We start from the raw sequence: 17,405 nt of genomic DNA, 5'->3' as shown, positions 1-17,405 counted from the left end.
GATGTTTCTGTTCACCAGGCAGGTTAGAGAAGGAACGAGTAAGGAGGGAGTGCATTACAGATGGGTGGCTTTTGACGCCTCCTGCGGGCACGATCAAGTAGCCCTCTTCCTAATTTTGTTCAAAGCACCGTCCGTAATGCACAATCCCCTTTGACAAATCCATGTGGACAGGAAACGCAGATTCTCAACAGACGATAAAATGCAATGTTGCCGGTGATGTGAAGCTTCCAGGGGTTTTTGATTGTGTGTTCCTGCATGGCAGGGGGTTGGACTTGATGGCCCTTGTGGTCTCTTCCAACTCTATGATTCTATGAGTCTATGATTCTAGGGTAAAACAGCGATCATGGAAGTAGAAAAGACTACCCCTCTCTTAGAGGACGGGCAGGGAATGAGCGGGGCCCTGAGCTAAAAATCCCAGCCCGTGTGTGATTCTGTTTCCTCACGGCAGTCTGTTCTGCGTTCCTGTTGTGTGTGCGTCAGACTCTTTGCAGCTCTGTATATATTGGCATAGGGAGAGTCTGAGAGTGGTAAAGGAACGCAGCCACTTTGGGGTGGAGGATGCTTGGCAGATTGATTGGCAGGGAGTTGGTTGGATGTGTGTGTGTGTGTGTGTGTGTTTTTAAGGGGAGGGGGTAGAGTGAGAACTCCTAATTTACATGAAATTGTGTGCTTGTCGGAAACAGCTGCCAGCGCAGGGTCTGTAGCTGATGTAGTGATGAATGGTGGCAGAGGAGTGGAACGGAAGGAATAGCAATGCCCCCTCACTCTACTCCTGTCCTCATACTGAAGCAGCAGAGAAAGGGGTGTGTGGCCAGCCCTCTGCCCTCTGCCCTGTTGGTTTGGCCTGTCCCAAGGATAAAGCCCCTGCCTCTTGGGCTGTGGGCCCCCCATTCTGCTTTGCAAGATTTGCACGCTGGTCAGCACAGATCCCTCACCTGAAAACATTCCCCAAAAGATCTCTCTCTCTCTCTCTCTCTCTCTTTCTCTGGGCATATACATAGAATCTAGCTCTTTTCCATGTGCCCAGTGGAATGAGTGTGTTCTTAGGAGGGCCCTCTTCACCTAAAACACATTGCAGGGTCAGTTGTATGTTTGGACCACAGCTAAAAATCCCACGACCAGAAAGTCTGGATTTTGCCCAGTGGTGGGATTCAGCCTATTTGCACCTGCTCAGTAGAACGGGTAGCTAGTTTTTTTTGTCTAGTTCAGAGAATGGTTGTAATCCCACCACTGAGTCCTTCTGGAACTGGTTGTTAAAATTATTTGAATCCTACCACTGATTTTGCCACTTTGCAGTGGAGAAATATGAATGGCACGCAGCTCTGTGGGTGAAACTCTGCTTAGTAACAAAAGCCCTAACAATTGAGGAGGTTTTTTCCCCCTTTTCCACAGACAAGGTAAATGCCTGCTGGCTTTGGTACTCTGCGGCTCACTGAATAGCATGCTTGTGGGTGGAAGAAAGGGTGGGTCCTTGCAGTCAGGGTATTATTATTAACAGTCTTTAACTCCACTCGTGCAAAGAAGTCCTCACAAGCGGCTAGGCCACCACTATGTTTAGTAACCTGCCTGAACACATATATATTTGTCTCTTCCCTTCTTGATTGCCCAAAGGCCGGGCTCAGGTGACCAGGTTTGGTGCTGTTGAGGAGAAACTCTCCGCCTGCGTTTCAGTTGGGGAAAACCTTCTTCGTGTTCCAGTTCATCCTTATGACAAAATGGAAGATGGATCTGTCTCAATTGTGACTCCTGGGCCATGGGTGGAGATGGAAGGTGGAACTGCAGATTGTAGCGTAGAATAGTGACTGAAGATTGTAGCGTAGAATACAACAATGTGATCCTGTGGTGTGTGCACATACAAGTCTGGTCTTTCCCTATCACAGCTGGAGGATAATCCTGCGGCTCTCCAGATGTTCATGGACTACAATTCCCATCAGCCCCTGCCAGCATGGCCAAGTGGCAGGGCTGATGGGAATTGTAATCCATGAATATCTGGAAAGCTGCAGGTTGCAGACCCTCTACATCTTCCCTCCCTGCAAAGAGTTTTGTCTCCTACAGATTTTTACTCCAGGGTGTCTTTGGCTTTTCAGAACCTGCTGCTGCCTAGATTGGGGGTTGGGGGACGGTGGTAGCAATGATACCGGGGCCATTTATATGAAGTTCCTCTTATCCATGGTGGGTGATATGCTTTGGTTTTGGGGGAAATTGCGTTTCAATTTCATTTACGCTGAGGGCGGGTCTCTCCCGCCACTGACCTCCACCCCCAGTAGAGTGACAGAGTTTTCCGGGGGTGGGTGGGTGGGGGTGAGTTGACCCTGGTCTTGTTGCCACTAACACTTTTTCTTCCTGGAGCAGCGTGCTCAATTCCGAGGCTCGCAGGCCGCAAACACAACACTCTCCCCTCAAGGCTGCTTGGTTTGTGTATTTGTTTCTTCCATTTTTGTTGTTTTTGCCTGGGAAAAAAAAGCATTTCCTCTCCCTGGGCGATGCAGCCATTTGCCCGAAATGCTTTTTTTTTTAAAAAACCCTAAAAGAAACCAAATTTTCTTTATTCCCTGTCCCCCTCTTATTATTGCTTTGGTTCTGTCCGGGTCTTTAAGTTTCTTCTCCTCTCCTTTCTGTTTGTTTCGGCATCCGACCCTCAACCCCCTCCCCTCTCTCTCTCTGCCGGGGGCCTGGATGTCTGTCACAAGTTAAAAAAAGCTTTTAAATTGTGGCAAAGAGGGTAAAAAACCCTCCTTTTTTCCGTGCGTTTATATGACTCGTCTTTTTTCTTTCTTTCTTTTTTTCCTTTCCTTCCCCCTCAAGGTCCAGCTCACCTGACGTTAAACAGCCAAGGTATGGTTTTAAGTTTCTTTTCAACAAACGAGTTTTTAATTTCTTCTGTCCTCCTCCTCCTCCTCCCCCCCAGTCTCTTCCCATCTCTCTCCTGCTCCATTTCTCTCCTCCTCACGCTCTTGATTTTTCTCCTCCCATTCGCTTCTGCCCGTCTCATCCCACATTGGTTTCCGACATTGACTAGATCTCTTGCTTATGCAGCTGAATCTCTTTTTTTAAATTTTGTTATTTTATACATCAATGTTTATTAGAAAGGGAAGAAGCATGTTTTGGAGAGAAAGGCAGAGGAAACTGTATTTCATCTCTGCGTCGCTGTGGAGCTTTGATGAACTGTGTGAGTTATGCTGATGATCTGATTATTAACAACCTTGTGCGGCTTGCTTCATTGATTGTATTCTTGGGGACTTGTGCTGGAGCTGACACAAACCGGCATCGCCCGCCAAGGACTTAACCGGCTGCCAGGCTGGCGTACGGCAGCCGGAAAGCAGGCCGGTTTGCTGGCCTGCTGAAACTGGGTAAATGTTTTCTGCAATGAATTGCCTGTCCTTCCCTAGGTGGCAAAGGTGTGACTTGCAGGGTTTGTCTCCTCTTTTATTTGTTTAAATACTTATATGCCACTTTTCTTCTGAGAACAAAGCATACTAGGGGTAGGAGGCACAAACAAAATTATACCTAAAACTAGCACGAGGAAATGAACCCTGTTCACTCCAGGTAAGGTGACCAGATGGTCACCTTTGGGATCCGGGACAGGGGAAGAGGCCGCGCGTGCGCAGCCGCACACGGGCTTCTGGGGCTTGCCGTTTGCCGTCCTGTCACAGGGTGGGAGACGGCAAGCCCCAGAAGGCCGTGCACGCGGCCGCAGGAGCACATGGGCTTCTGGGGCTTGCCGTTTGCCGCCCTGTCACAGGGCGGGAAACGGCAAGCCCCAGAAGGCTGCGCGCTCCTGCGGCCGGGCGCACGGGAGGCTGCCGCACTGCCTTGCACCCCAGAAGGCAGTGCAGCAGCCTCCCAAAAAATCGGGACAATTTGCAGAACCCGCGGGACGCGGGACAAATTGTTTAAAGGCGTGACGGTCCCGCCAAAAGCGGGACGGCTGGTCAGCCTAACTCCAGGGCTTGTCTGCAATCTGTTATGCAGGCTCACTCAAATCTGAAATACAAACTGCTAGTTTTACAATAGTTGTAACAATACAATAGACATAGTTGGTGTCGATATCAAATGACCAGTCTAAGAACATGCGTGTTTCAGCCTCAAGGGCCTTCCTCCCTGGTCAAAAAGACAGACTATTTTCTTACACATGCACACTCACGGAAAGTCATATATTTTAATCCTAGCCAGGTGTTGCTGTCTTGTATATTGTGTGGTATGATGTAGATATATAAACTAGGCCATGAATTCCTTCACATGGTTCTTCACTCACACAATAATCCTCTCAGATGTTATAATCTGTTATGAAGCTCCCAGAATTTCTAGGGTGTGTGTGTGTGTGATCAACTACCAATAAAGAGCAGAAAGAAAAATACACCAGCCACAGAGGCAGGCGAAACATTAGGAACAAGATCTACCAGGCCATGGCCACACAGCCTGGAAAGCCCACCACAACCAGCTGTGAAAGCCTTCGACAAAAAGATTTCAGTTCACTTCAGGGCTAGTTTGCGATTTGTTGAGCAGTTTCGCACAAAACGAGAGGCCAACGGTCAAGAACCAAAAGCGTCACGCTTCAGGCCTAATACCTAAACCAGGAAGAAAGACAAATGCTCGGCCTTGGTCTTCTGCAACAGGCAACCACATTCCCACAACTCCACCTCCCTGCTTCCTTCCGAGTGAGCAAAACAGGAGGTCTTCAAGGCTGGGCTCCTTGTTGGGCACATTCAATTTTGAGTAACTTTCCCGTTAAATATTTTTAAAATATTTCATTCCATCTGCAACAGTAGACCGCCGTGGCTTAAACCCATATAGACTGCAGCTCTGTGCGGTTTCCTCAGCTGCTACGGTACGAACTAAATGCTTCCACTTCTTCAAGAGGAAAGGGAGTGGTTGCTCCTGTTCAAAGTGTTTTGAGAAGATGGAAAACGGCTAGCTTGAATAAGTCCACTCCAGCTAACTCTTTTTCTGCCCATGAACAGAACGGCAGTAGGGACCTATTCAGTCACACAGTGCCTGTGTTTATGTTCCTGTTATTGGCTCAATAATTCCCAGGGGGTCTACTGATCCAAAATAGTCCCAACTGTTTCCCAAGGAGATAATTCCAATTAGATCCGTTCCCGTCACTAACCAATTGGCGACTGCACATTGCATTTCTACCCTGAGCCAGCATGGTGTAGTAATTAAGAGTGGTGGACTCTAATCTAGAGAACTGGGCTTGATTCCCTACTCCTACACATAAAGCCTGCTCGGTGACATTGAGCTGGTCGCAGTTCTCTGTGAACTCTCAGCTCCACCTGCGTCACAAGGTGTCTGTTGTGGGGAGAGGGAGAGAAGGCGTTTGTAAGCCGCTTTGAGACTCCTTACAGTTGAGAAAAGTGGGGTATAAAAACAAACTCTTCTTCTTCTAATAAAAAGTACATATCCTCCTTGCATCGAACGGAGTTAGGCTGCTGTCCAAGAAGTAGAAATTGGCAGTTATAGGACACCACCCTCTCTCTGTTGAGGGCCAAGTACACAATACACAATCCTCAAACACAGTTCAAGGCCTCCATGAACACTGTCAGAGAGATGTGTGTCTGCATGTTTACCACTGTACGCTCCATTCCCAGTTGCACGGGTCGTGATACAGATTGGAACTGTGACACACGGGGAGAAAATGATTATACCTTTGCCTGTTTGTTTACCATTCCCTGGATGAATGCCGTTTGCCCCCGTGTGCAAACCTCCTGAACCTCATCAGTACGCATGATGGAGCCTTTAGTGGGCAAGTAGTGACCCACCGGGCTACTTCTGGTTAGGACAACAGCAGCCTTTTGTGCCCTTGCAGTTTGGGTGCGGCTGTGTGCTCTGCAGTGGGGCCTCCCTGCATTTCCTCGTTTACATGCTAGGAGGTGTCCTGCTGCTTCCCCCAAGCCTAGCCGCCATTTTGGCTGCCACCTGAAGAGAATGCTTCCGAGTTCGGATGGTTGTCTGCCGCCTGCTTATGATTTTTTTTAAAAGGCCATTTCCCCAATTTATCACTGCTGGGGTAGATCAAAAGTGTTTAATTAATTTTTTAAAGAGCCTAATCGACTCCCTGGACATGCCACCACAGCTGCTCCTGCTTCGGCAGGGAAAAGCAGGAAGGAACAGAAAAGCTGAACAAAGGAAAACACATACTGTTCTGCTTTGCTTTCCCTGCACAGGTGGCTGGGGGTGGGGGGGAACTGCACTTTGCCCACTCTTGGAAACCACTGGGCTTCTCTGATCTGTGGCATGGTGTGTTCTGAAGAGGGAAAAACAGGTGCACAATTGAGAATCTGACCCTAAGGTGATGTATGTTTGACCCAAAGAGACCAAAAGACCAGCATTCGGGAGGCTGAAGCCCGTTTTTCTTGCACACCATGTACCCAATTTGGATTGAGCTCCATAGTACATAAAAAAAGCATGTGGATTTCAAAGACCTGGGTAAAAACATAATTGTAATCAGGCTCTGAGAGTGCTGTTGCGTGGGCCAAGGCTATAAATAAGTCCACAGACTGCCAAAAAAAAAACAACCCTCAACAACCCAACCCACCCACAAATATTTGTGTGACTGGGAGTTTCCTCTTTAAGATGTTTTAACCATAAGATTAAGCAATATATTTACATTGCAACCCCCCCTTTATCTATCTACTTATCTGTTCGGGTTTTTTTTTTTTGTTTATATGATTTTTACCCTACTCCCCCTCTCCCCCCATAGTGGGCAGCAAAGTCCTGCAAAATAGAACACTCATTGCAGCCACCGAGAGGGTATCAGGTGACACGGAGACTTTTCCACCCTACGTGAAGTTAGACCAAACGGAGAAGCCTTTGTCGGATTGGCTGTAGTTACTGGGAAGAGACAGGGAGCCCCAACATTATGAGACTAAATATCTCTGTGTGCTGTTGCCTTGTGGACTGGGCTCTAAAGAAGAAGGAGAGTTTGGATTTATACACACACACCCTCTCATATAAGGAGATTCAAATAGGCTTACAAACTCCTTTGCCTTCTTCTCCCCACAGCAGACATCTTGTGGAGTAGGTGGGGCTGAGAGAGTTCTGCAAGAACTGTGACTAGCCCAAGGTCACCCAGCAGGAATGGAGGAGTGGGGAAACAAATCGTATTCACCAGATAAATGCCTGCTGCCCAAGTGGAGGAGTGGGGAATCAAACCCGGTTCTCTAGGTTAGAGTCCACTGCTCTTAACCACTACACCACCCTGGGTTTCAGTAGGGAATCTACAATCTTTTTGAGCCTGCAGTCACCCTTGAAATTCTACCACAAAATGGCTGCCACAGGCTGTGGAGAACCAACTTCATGATGCCAGGAAGTGTAAATTTTCAAAATGAATTGCCCGGATTAGCTTCAGGTCATCAGATTTTAAACGGTAAGCAGGGTTGGCCTTTGTTGGTACTTGGATGGGAGACCTCCAAGGAAGTCTAGGATTGCTATGCGGGGGAATGGCAAACTACCACTGCTCATCTGGAGACTTCAAAACCCCATGGTTTCCATAACTTAGTTGTGACTTGATGACCCTTCCTTTTAACCAACTTTTCATGCAGAAGTTATGTTTAATAGAATCCCTTTAAAACTGAATATAAACTTTGACTTTGACATACACAGGTTTACCTTCAGTTATGCAGTAAAGATTCCTGTTTTTGTGGAGGCCACTGCTGCCAAATCAAAGTTGTTAAAAATATGCATAGCCCACCAGGTCTCCAACAGCCAATCAGAAGTCCTGGTGCACAAAAGCTCCATCTGGCCCGCCGGTGTTCTAAAAATGTGCCTCGGAGCCCACACGGGAGAGCCCTGCGCTGAAAAGTTGTATTTCTGTACATCAGCCAAAAAACTACACATGTTGGGATCACCGTAAATGTCATGAGAATTATCCTTGTTGGAGAGATCTTTTCCTTTTATAAATCCAGCTCTCCAAGTGCTCATTAGCTAGGGTGTATTTGTGGGGAAGTTGGGTTGAAATAAAAAGATTGAAAGAAGAAGAAGAAGAATTTGGATTTATAGCTCCCCCTTTCTCTCATGTAAGGAGACTCAAAGGGGGTGACAATCTCCTTGCCCTCCCCCCCCCCCCAACAACAAACACCCTGTGAGGTAGGTGGGGCTGAGTGAGCTCTAAAGAACTGTGGAGCAGGTGAGAAAAGGGAGAAAAGGGAGGAGCAGGTGAGAGGTGGTGGCAGCAACACCAAGTGCACCCCCCCCCCCACCCCCCCCCCCCCCCCCCCCGCAGCCCCCCCCCCCCCCCCCCCCCCCCCCCCCCCCCCCCCCCCCCCCCCTCCGCCCCCCCCCCCCCCCACACCCCCACCCCCCCAGCGCCCCCGCCCCCGCCCCGCCCCCCCACCCCCTCCCACCCCCCGCCGCCCCCACCCCCCCCACCCCCCCCCCCCCCCCCCCCCACCCCCCCCCCCCCCCACCCCCCCCCCCCCCCCCCCCCCCCCCCCCCCCCCCCCCCCCCCCCCCACCCCCCACCTCACCCCCCACCACCCCCCCCACACCCCCCCCTCCCACCCCACCCCCCCCCCCCCCCCCCCCCCCCCCCCCCCACCCCCCCCCCCCCCCACCCCCCCCCCCCCCCACCCCCCCCCCCCCCCACCCCCCCCCCCCCCCACCCCCCCCCCCCCCCACCCCCCCCCCCCCCCACCCCCCCCCCCCCCCACCCCCCCCCCCCCCCACCCCCCCCCCCCCCCACCCCCCCCCCCCCCCACCCCCCCCCCCCCCCACCCCCCCCCCCCCCCACCCCCCCCCCCCCCCACCCCCCCCCCCCCCCACCCCCCCCCCCCCCCACCCCCCCCCCCCCCCACCCCCCCCCCCCCCCACCCCCCCCCCCCCCCACCCCCCCCCCCCCCCACCCCCCCCCCCCCCCACCCCCCCCCCCCCCCACCCCCCCCCCCCCCCACCCCCCCCCCCCCCCACCCCCCCCCCCCCCCACCCCCCCCCCCCCCCACCCCCCCCCCCCCCCACCCCCCCCCCCCCCCACCCCCCCCCCCCCCCACCCCCCCCCCCCCCCACCCCCCCCCCCCCCCACCCCCCCCCCCCCCCACCCCCCCCCCCCCCCACCCCCCCCCCCCCCCACCCCCCCCCCCCCCCACCCCCCCCCCCCCCCACCCCCCCCCCCCCCCACCCCCCCCCCCCCCCACCCCCCCCCCCCCCCACCCCCCCCCCCCCCCACCCCCCCCCCCCCCCACCCCCCCCCCCCCCCACCCCCCCCCCCCCCCACCCCCCCCCCCCCCCACCCCCCCCCCCCCCCACCCCCCCCCCCCCCCACCCCCCCCCCCCCCCACCCCCCCCCCCCCCCACCCCCCCCCCCCCCCACCCCCCCCCCCCCCCACCCCCCCCCCCCCCCACCCCCCCCCCCCCCCACCCCCCCCCCCCCCCACCCCCCCCCCCCCCCACCCCCCCCCCCCCCCACCCCCCCCCCCCCCCACCCCCCCCCCCCCCCACCCCCCCCCCCCCCCACCCCCCCCCCCCCCCACCCCCCCCCCCCCCCACCCCCCCCCCCCCCCACCCCCCCCCCCCCCCACCCCCCCCCCCCCCCACCCCCCCCCCCCCCCACCCCCCCCCCCCCCCACCCCCCCCCCCCCCCACCCCCCCCCCCCCCCACCCCCCCCCCCCCCCACCCCCCCCCCCCCCCACCCCCCCCCCCCCCCACCCCCCCCCCCCCCCACCCCCCCCCCCCCCCACCCCCCCCCCCCCCCACCCCCCCCCCCCCCCACCCCCCCCCCCCCCCACCCCCCCCCCCCCCCACCCCCCCCCCCCCCCACCCCCCCCCCCCCCCACCCCCCCCCCCCCCCACCCCCCCCCCCCCCCACCCCCCCCCCCCCCCACCCCCCCCCCCCCCCACCCCCCCCCCCCCCCACCCCCCCCCCCCCCCACCCCCCCCCCCCCCCACCCCCCCCCCCCCCCACCCCCCCCCCCCCCCACCCCCCCCCCCCCCCACCCCCCCCCCCCCCCACCCCCCCCCCCCCCCACCCCCCCCCCCCCCCACCCCCCCCCCCCCCCACCCCCCCCCCCCCCCACCCCCCCCCCCCCCCACCCCCCCCCCCCCCCACCCCCCCCCCCCCCCACCCCCCCCCCCCCCCACCCCCCCCCCCCCCCACCCCCCCCCCCCCCCACCCCCCCCCCCCCCCACCCCCCCCCCCCCCCACCCCCCCCCCCCCCCACCCCCCCCCCCCCCCACCCCCCCCCCCCCCCACCCCCCCCCCCCCCCACCCCCCCCCCCCCCCACCCCCCCCCCCCCCCACCCCCCCCCCCCCCCACCCCCCCCCCCCCCCACCCCCCCCCCCCCCCACCCCCCCCCCCCCCCACCCCCCCCCCCCCCCACCCCCCCCCCCCCCCACCCCCCCCCCCCCCCACCCCCCCCCCCCCCCACCCCCCCCCCCCCCCACCCCCCCCCCCCCCCACCCCCCCCCCCCCCCACCCCCCCCCCCCCCCACCCCCCCCCCCCCCCACCCCCCCCCCCCCCCACCCCCCCCCCCCCCCACCCCCCCCCCCCCCCACCCCCCCCCCCCCCCACCCCCCCCCCCCCCCACCCCCCCCCCCCCCCACCCCCCCCCCCCCCCACCCCCCCCCCCCCCCACCCCCCCCCCCCCCCACCCCCCCCCCCCCCCACCCCCCCCCCCCCCCACCCCCCCCCCCCCCCACCCCCCCCCCCCCCCACCCCCCCCCCCCCCCACCCCCCCCCCCCCCCACCCCCCCCCCCCCCCACCCCCCCCCCCCCCCACCCCCCCCCCCCCCCACCCCCCCCCCCCCCCACCCCCCCCCCCCCCCACCCCCCCCCCCCCCCACCCCCCCCCCCCCCCACCCCCCCCCCCCCCCACCCCCCCCCCCCCCCACCCCCCCCCCCCCCCACCCCCCCCCCCCCCCACCCCCCCCCCCCCCCACCCCCCCCCCCCCCCACCCCCCCCCCCCCCCACCCCCCCCCCCCCCCACCCCCCCCCCCCCCCACCCCCCCCCCCCCCCACCCCCCCCCCCCCCCACCCCCCCCCCCCCCCACCCCCCCCCCCCCCCACCCCCCCCCCCCCCCACCCCCCCCCCCCCCCACCCCCCCCCCCCCCCACCCCCCCCCCCCCCCACCCCCCCCCCCCCCCACCCCCCCCCCCCCCCACCCCCCCCCCCCCCCACCCCCCCCCCCCCCCACCCCCCCCCCCCCCCACCCCCCCCCCCCCCCACCCCCCCCCCCCCCCACCCCCCCCCCCCCCCACCCCCCCCCCCCCCCACCCCCCCCCCCCCCCACCCCCCCCCCCCCCCACCCCCCCCCCCCCCCACCCCCCCCCCCCCCCACCCCCCCCCCCCCCCACCCCCCCCCCCCCCCACCCCCCCCCCCCCCCACCCCCCCCCCCCCCCACCCCCCCCCCCCCCCACCCCCCCCCCCCCCCACCCCCCCCCCCCCCCACCCCCCCCCCCCCCCACCCCCCCCCCCCCCCACCCCCCCCCCCCCCCACCCCCCCCCCCCCCCACCCCCCCCCCCCCCCACCCCCCCCCCCCCCCACCCCCCCCCCCCCCCACCCCCCCCCCCCCCCACCCCCCCCCCCCCCCACCCCCCCCCCCCCCCACCCCCCCCCCCCCCCACCCCCCCCCCCCCCCACCCCCCCCCCCCCCCACCCCCCCCCCCCCCCACCCCCCCCCCCCCCCACCCCCCCCCCCCCCCACCCCCCCCCCCCCCCACCCCCCCCCCCCCCCACCCCCCCCCCCCCCCACCCCCCCCCCCCCCCACCCCCCCCCCCCCCCACCCCCCCCCCCCCCCACCCCCCCCCCCCCCCACCCCCCCCCCCCCCCACCCCCCCCCCCCCCCACCCCCCCCCCCCCCCACCCCCCCCCCCCCCCACCCCCCCCCCCCCCCACCCCCCCCCCCCCCCACCCCCCCCCCCCCCCACCCCCCCCCCCCCCCACCCCCCCCCCCCCCCACCCCCCCCCCCCCCCACCCCCCCCCCCCCCCACCCCCCCCCCCCCCCACCCCCCCCCCCCCCCACCCCCCCCCCCCCCCACCCCCCCCCCCCCCCACCCCCCCCCCCCCCCACCCCCCCCCCCCCCCACCCCCCCCCCCCCCCACCCCCCCCCCCCCCCACCCCCCCCCCCCCCCACCCCCCCCCCCCCCCACCCCCCCCCCCCCCCACCCCCCCCCCCCCCCACCCCCCCCCCCCCCCACCCCCCCCCCCCCCCACCCCCCCCCCCCCCCACCCCCCCCCCCCCCCACCCCCCCCCCCCCCCACCCCCCCCCCCCCCCACCCCCCCCCCCCCCCACCCCCCCCCCCCCCCACCCCCCCCCCCCCCCACCCCCCCCCCCCCCCACCCCCCCCCCCCCCCACCCCCCCCCCCCCCCACCCCCCCCCCCCCCCACCCCCCCCCCCCCCCACCCCCCCCCCCCCCCACCCCCCCCCCCCCCCACCCCCCCCCCCCCCCACCCCCCCCCCCCCCCACCCCCCCCCCCCCCCACCCCCCCCCCCCCCCACCCCCCCCCCCCCCCACCCCCCCCCCCCCCCACCCCCCCCCCCCCCCACCCCCCCCCCCCCCCACCCCCCCCCCCCCCCACCCCCCCCCCCCCCCACCCCCCCCCCCCCCCACCCCCCCCCCCCCCCACCCCCCCCCCCCCCCACCCCCCCCCCCCCCCACCCCCCCCCCCCCCCACCCCCCCCCCCCCCCACCCCCCCCCCCCCCCACCCCCCCCCCCCCCCACCCCCCCCCCCCCCCACCCCCCCCCCCCCCCACCCCCCCCCCCCCCCACCCCCCCCCCCCCCCACCCCCCCCCCCCCCCACCCCCCCCCCCCCCCACCCCCCCCCCCCCCCACCCCCCCCCCCCCCCACCCCCCCCCCCCCCCACCCCCCCCCCCCCCCACCCCCCCCCCCCCCCACCCCCCCCCCCCCCCACCCCCCCCCCCCCCCACCCCCCCCCCCCCCCACCCCCCCCCCCCCCCACCCCCCCCCCCCCCCACCCCCCCCCCCCCCCACCCCCCCCCCCCCCCACCCCCCCCCCCCCCCACCCCCCCCCCCCCCCACCCCCCCCCCCCCCCACCCCCCCCCCCCCCCACCCCCCCCCCCCCCCACCCCCCCCCCCCCCCACCCCCCCCCCCCCCCACCCCCCCCCCCCCCCACCCCCCCCCCCCCCCCCCCCCCCCCCCCCCCACCCCCCCCCCCCCCCACCCCCCCACCCCCCCACCCCCCCCCCCCCTCCCCCCCCCCCCCCCCCACCCCCCCCACCACCCCACCCCCCAGGGGTGTCCAACTCTGGGGCTTCAGATGTTCATGGACTACAATTCCCAATTGGCCATGCCAGCAGGGGCTGATGGGACTTGTAGTCCATGAACATCTGAAGCCCCAGAGTTGGACACCCCTGGTCTAGGTGGAGGTCTTTCCCATCACCTGCTACGTGATCCTTTTAACTGGAGGTGCTGGGGATCAAACCTGGGATTTTTCATACATCAGACAGATTCTCTATCACTGAGCTTCAGCCCCTCAACCAAGTGGCCACCCTGAGCATCTTGGAGGAAGGCAAGATTTAAAAATGTACTTAACAGAAAGACTGGAGGCTTTACCGGACCCCGACATCATGGCCCTCTCCTCTAATCACTTGAGCTGATTGCTTTGTGGATTGAGGAAATGCACTCTTCGCATTCTTAGAGGCATTCTTGGGCAATGCTGATGAAGCAGTTTTGAGGGAAGAGACTTCTGGGGCTAGGCCCCGGTGCAAATGAAGCCACCAGCAAAATTGCCCACCTCATGTGCTGGTTGTGAGTCCAAAGCCAATTACCCCATCGGGCAGCTGGAGTTCATTGGGGCAAGAAATCTTGTTCTGACACACTTCCTCTCTGGCGCCTGCCGGGAGCAGAAGCTGGGCAAAAACTCTTGTCCTGGCTTCAGAGGCGTAGCTGGGCCAAACTGCGCGCGGTGCGCATACTATATTCCCCCCCCCCCCGCAGTGCCCGCCCCCCTGGCGCCTTTCCTTCTCCCCTTCCCACACTTACTTTAGTTCCTTTCCTTTTGGAGAACCTTTTCAGGCTGCAAAAGGCCTTTTCTCAGTAAAAACGGCCTGATGGGAACTATACTTCCCAGGAGACCTTGAGAGCCCCAAGGTCTCCTGGGAACTGTAATTCCTCAGGCCATTTTTACTGAGAACAGGCCTTTTGCAGCCTGAAAAAGTTCTCCAAAAGGAAAGGAACTAAAGTAAGTGTGGGAAGGGGGAGTGCTGTGGGGAGGGTGCGGGGGGCACCGCGGAGGGGGCTGGGGAAAGGGGGAGGAGCCTGGGGGCTATTTTCTGCACCCCCAGACGTGCGCCCGGTTCACGGTGCACCCCCTTTCCCCTTGTAGTTTCGCCACTGCCCGGCTTCCTCTTGCCCCGCCTGTGCTTCTTGCTTCCCCTGCAGAAAGGGAGAGTGCTTCTGGAGCGACTTTTGAGCCAGGGTGGGGCAGAGCCAGCTGTGGCTAATCAGCCCAAGTCAGCCATTGTCAAAGGCTGGCTTGGATGCCTTCAGTTCTTATAAGATTAATGGAGCTGAACATAACTGTTGAGAGTTGACTGCTTTGTTTGTGCCCCCCCTGATATTTTCAAGGTACAACAGTCCACAGGCTAATGATAGGACAAGCAGTGGGGCTGGGGGCGGGGTGAATAAAAACACAGCCTTGCCTAAAATATTGGAACAATTGGGCGCCTCTTGTGTACAGCATCCTCTCCCCCGCTCCACTATCAAACCGGTTGTGGGGGACAGCCATTTGGCCATGCCTGCTTGTGTGGCCTGCGACTCTTCTGTATGGGGAAAGGACTGGCATTGGTGGAATTCCCATTTGCTTGATCCAATGGGAGGGAACTCAGAAGTTCCTGTGTAATAAGAAAGGAACATCCGAACCTGGTTTTTGTTCTCGGCACTTAATTTGTTATTTCTCCCGGATTTTGCAACATGAATGCAAAGTGAACATTTCTTTAATTGTATGGCTGGATTTGTCTTCTGCTGCCTAAGGCTTTTCTGGGCACAGTAGTGTTTTGGCCACTTTCTGTTAGTACCCTGAAAGGTAAAAGTGGTCCCCTTGTGCAAACGCCGGCTCACCACTGACCCATGGGGTGATGCTACATCATGACGTTTACCAGGCAGACTATGGGGTCGTTTGCCGTTGCCTTCCCCAGTCGCCTGTGCTTCACCCCCAGCTAACCAGGTACTCATGTTACCGAGCTCGTAAGGATGGAAGGTTGAGTCTACCTTCAGCCGTCTACTCGAAACCGACTTCCGTTGGGATCGAACTCAGGTTGTGAGCAGAGCTTTCGCTGCTGTACTGCAGCTTCCCACTCTACACCACCCTACATATCTCAAGTGTATGTAAATAGATTCTTGGAGCGTGTGAGCGAATCAGCCAAGCTACAAGAGAGTCTGCTGGCCATGCTGGCGTTCACCCCAGTTTCATGCCGGGAAGATTCGAGCCCTTTCGCCACGCAGGAAAGCATGAACCGTGGAGCATTTAGACTGGGGCAAAACAGCTGCTTCCCTAACAGAGGAGGAGATGCGGGGGTCCTTCAAAAAAAGGGAGACATTTTGAAAATAATAGCAGCACGTATATCTCTCTGAGTGACTGCACTTGCTGCTGGTTACACAAACAAAAGGGCGGGGAGAGGCCATTCTACAGGGGAGCTAAACACAGAAAAAACGTTGGTTTTATACCCCGTTTTCCTCTGCAATAAGGAGTCCCAAAGCAGCCTACAGTCACCCTTGATTCCCCCCTCACAACAAGCAGCTTGTGAGGTAGGTGGGGCTGAGAGAGTTCTGAGAGAACTGTGACTAGCCCAGGCGTCTTCAACCTGTGGCTCTCCAGATGTTCATGAACTACAATTCCCATCAGCCCCTGTCAGCATGGCTAGTTGGCCATAAACATCTGGAGAACTGCAGGTTGCAGACCCCTGGACTAGCCCAAGATCACCCAGCAGATTGTGTGTGGAGGAGAGGAGAAACAAATCCGGTCCTCTAGATTAGAGTCCGCCGCTCACGTGAAGGAATGGGCAATCAAACCTGGTTCTCCAGATTAGAGTCCCCGCTCTTTACCACTATTCCATACGGGTGATTTGTGCACCTCTACAGAATTAAAATAAACAAAACAAATACCAGGGTTCACAAAGTAGTGTGAATAACACTGGGACAGGGCAATGCCAAAAACGATACTCATGGAGTATCAACCAATGGAGTTGATAATTGGGGTAGCGGGTGGTTTTGTAGTGTTCAAAGAGCATAAAATGAGCCCTTCTAGGGGTCATGTAGTCCAACGGGCGTGGGGAGTGGGGACAGGAGAGGACATCTAGTCCAGGGGTCGGCAACTCGCGGCTCTGGAGCCACATGCGGCTCTTTCATCCTTATACTGCAGCTCCACAGCGGCAACGCCAATGACAGCAAGTTGCACTTGGGATGTGGCGAGCACGGCTCCTCCCTCCCTCCCTCCCTCCCTCCCTCCTTCCTTCCTTCCTTCCTTCCTTCCTTCCTTCCTTCCTTCCTTCCTTTGGTGTCCTTTCCCCTCCTTCCCATGTCTGGCACCTGGGAAGGAGCGGAAAGGACGCCGGAGGGAGGAAGGGAGGAGGGAGGGGGTGGGGAAGGAGGTGCGCTCGCCACGTCCCAAGTGCAACTTGCTGTCGTTGGTGTCACTGCCACTGTCTATCCCGCCTGGCTGAAGGCAGGGCTTGGGGAGGCCAGGGGGGGGGGGGGCTTGGGGAGGTGGGGCCAAATGGCTCTTTGGGTGCTAAAGGTTGCCGACCCCTGATCCAGTTCAACCTCTTGTTTGTAACGGTAACCAGCCAAAAGCTCCGAGGCTGGGAAGCCTTTGAGGGCCTCCTGGCTGTTTGCCTTCCACATGTTGCCTGGCAGAAGGTGTTGCTCCTTCACCACCTGGCAAATGCCTGCTGCAACTGAAGCACCAAACGGAGGGAAGGCCAACCAAGTGGGGGCAACCGTCGCATGTTTACAATTGAACATCTGCAGAGGTTTCCTGTGTGCTTCGGAGCGTACCTTCACGGCCACGAGAGCTAGAAACCTGCTTGCCTTTTTTAAAAAAAATGAAAAGCTCTGTGATGCTGTATTGAGTGAGGAGCGCTCCCACTGGTACGAGCTGTATGGCTGGCACCTATGAAAAAGCCGACCTTCCGTTTTTCTTTTCTCCTTCCTTGCAAATGATGTTTCCTGTTTTGTGTCTGGAGAACTCTTGACTAGCTGTGCTTTTGTGGTCGGTCCCACAATGGGAGTCTGCTCTGGTAGCCTTGGATTGCATCACCTGTAGCAAGGTCCAGAGCCCTGATTCTAGTTGAACCTCACGCTCTGCATGTGCTGATAGGAACTTTGCTTTTCATGGTCCAAGGGCTCCACTCAGGCATTACAGGAGATGGCCTGGGGCCGAGCTCAGCTGTAGAGCTGTTCTGCGTCCTGAGCTCCAACTACCTCTGCAAAGGGAAA

The 17,405-nt window shown here is 62.1% G+C and overlaps 1 protein-coding gene across 1 annotated transcript in view; it reads left to right on the top strand.

Moving 5' to 3' along the window:
* Window positions 1–17,405, top strand: part of NRXN2 (neurexin 2) — a 444,661-nt gene that overhangs the window by 120,843 nt on the left and 306,413 nt on the right. The window contains 1 exon segment of the mRNA XM_048514356.1: window positions 2,806–2,835. Within this exon segment, the coding sequence (XP_048370313.1) occupies window positions 2,806–2,835 (30 nt within the window).

The sequence above is a fragment of the Sphaerodactylus townsendi genome, linkage group LG01, assembly GCF_021028975.2.
Source record: "Sphaerodactylus townsendi isolate TG3544 linkage group LG01, MPM_Stown_v2.3, whole genome shotgun sequence".
Classification (NCBI taxonomy): domain Eukaryota; kingdom Metazoa; phylum Chordata; class Lepidosauria; order Squamata; family Sphaerodactylidae; genus Sphaerodactylus; species Sphaerodactylus townsendi.
This window is presented reverse-complemented; position numbering and strand designations above follow the sequence as displayed.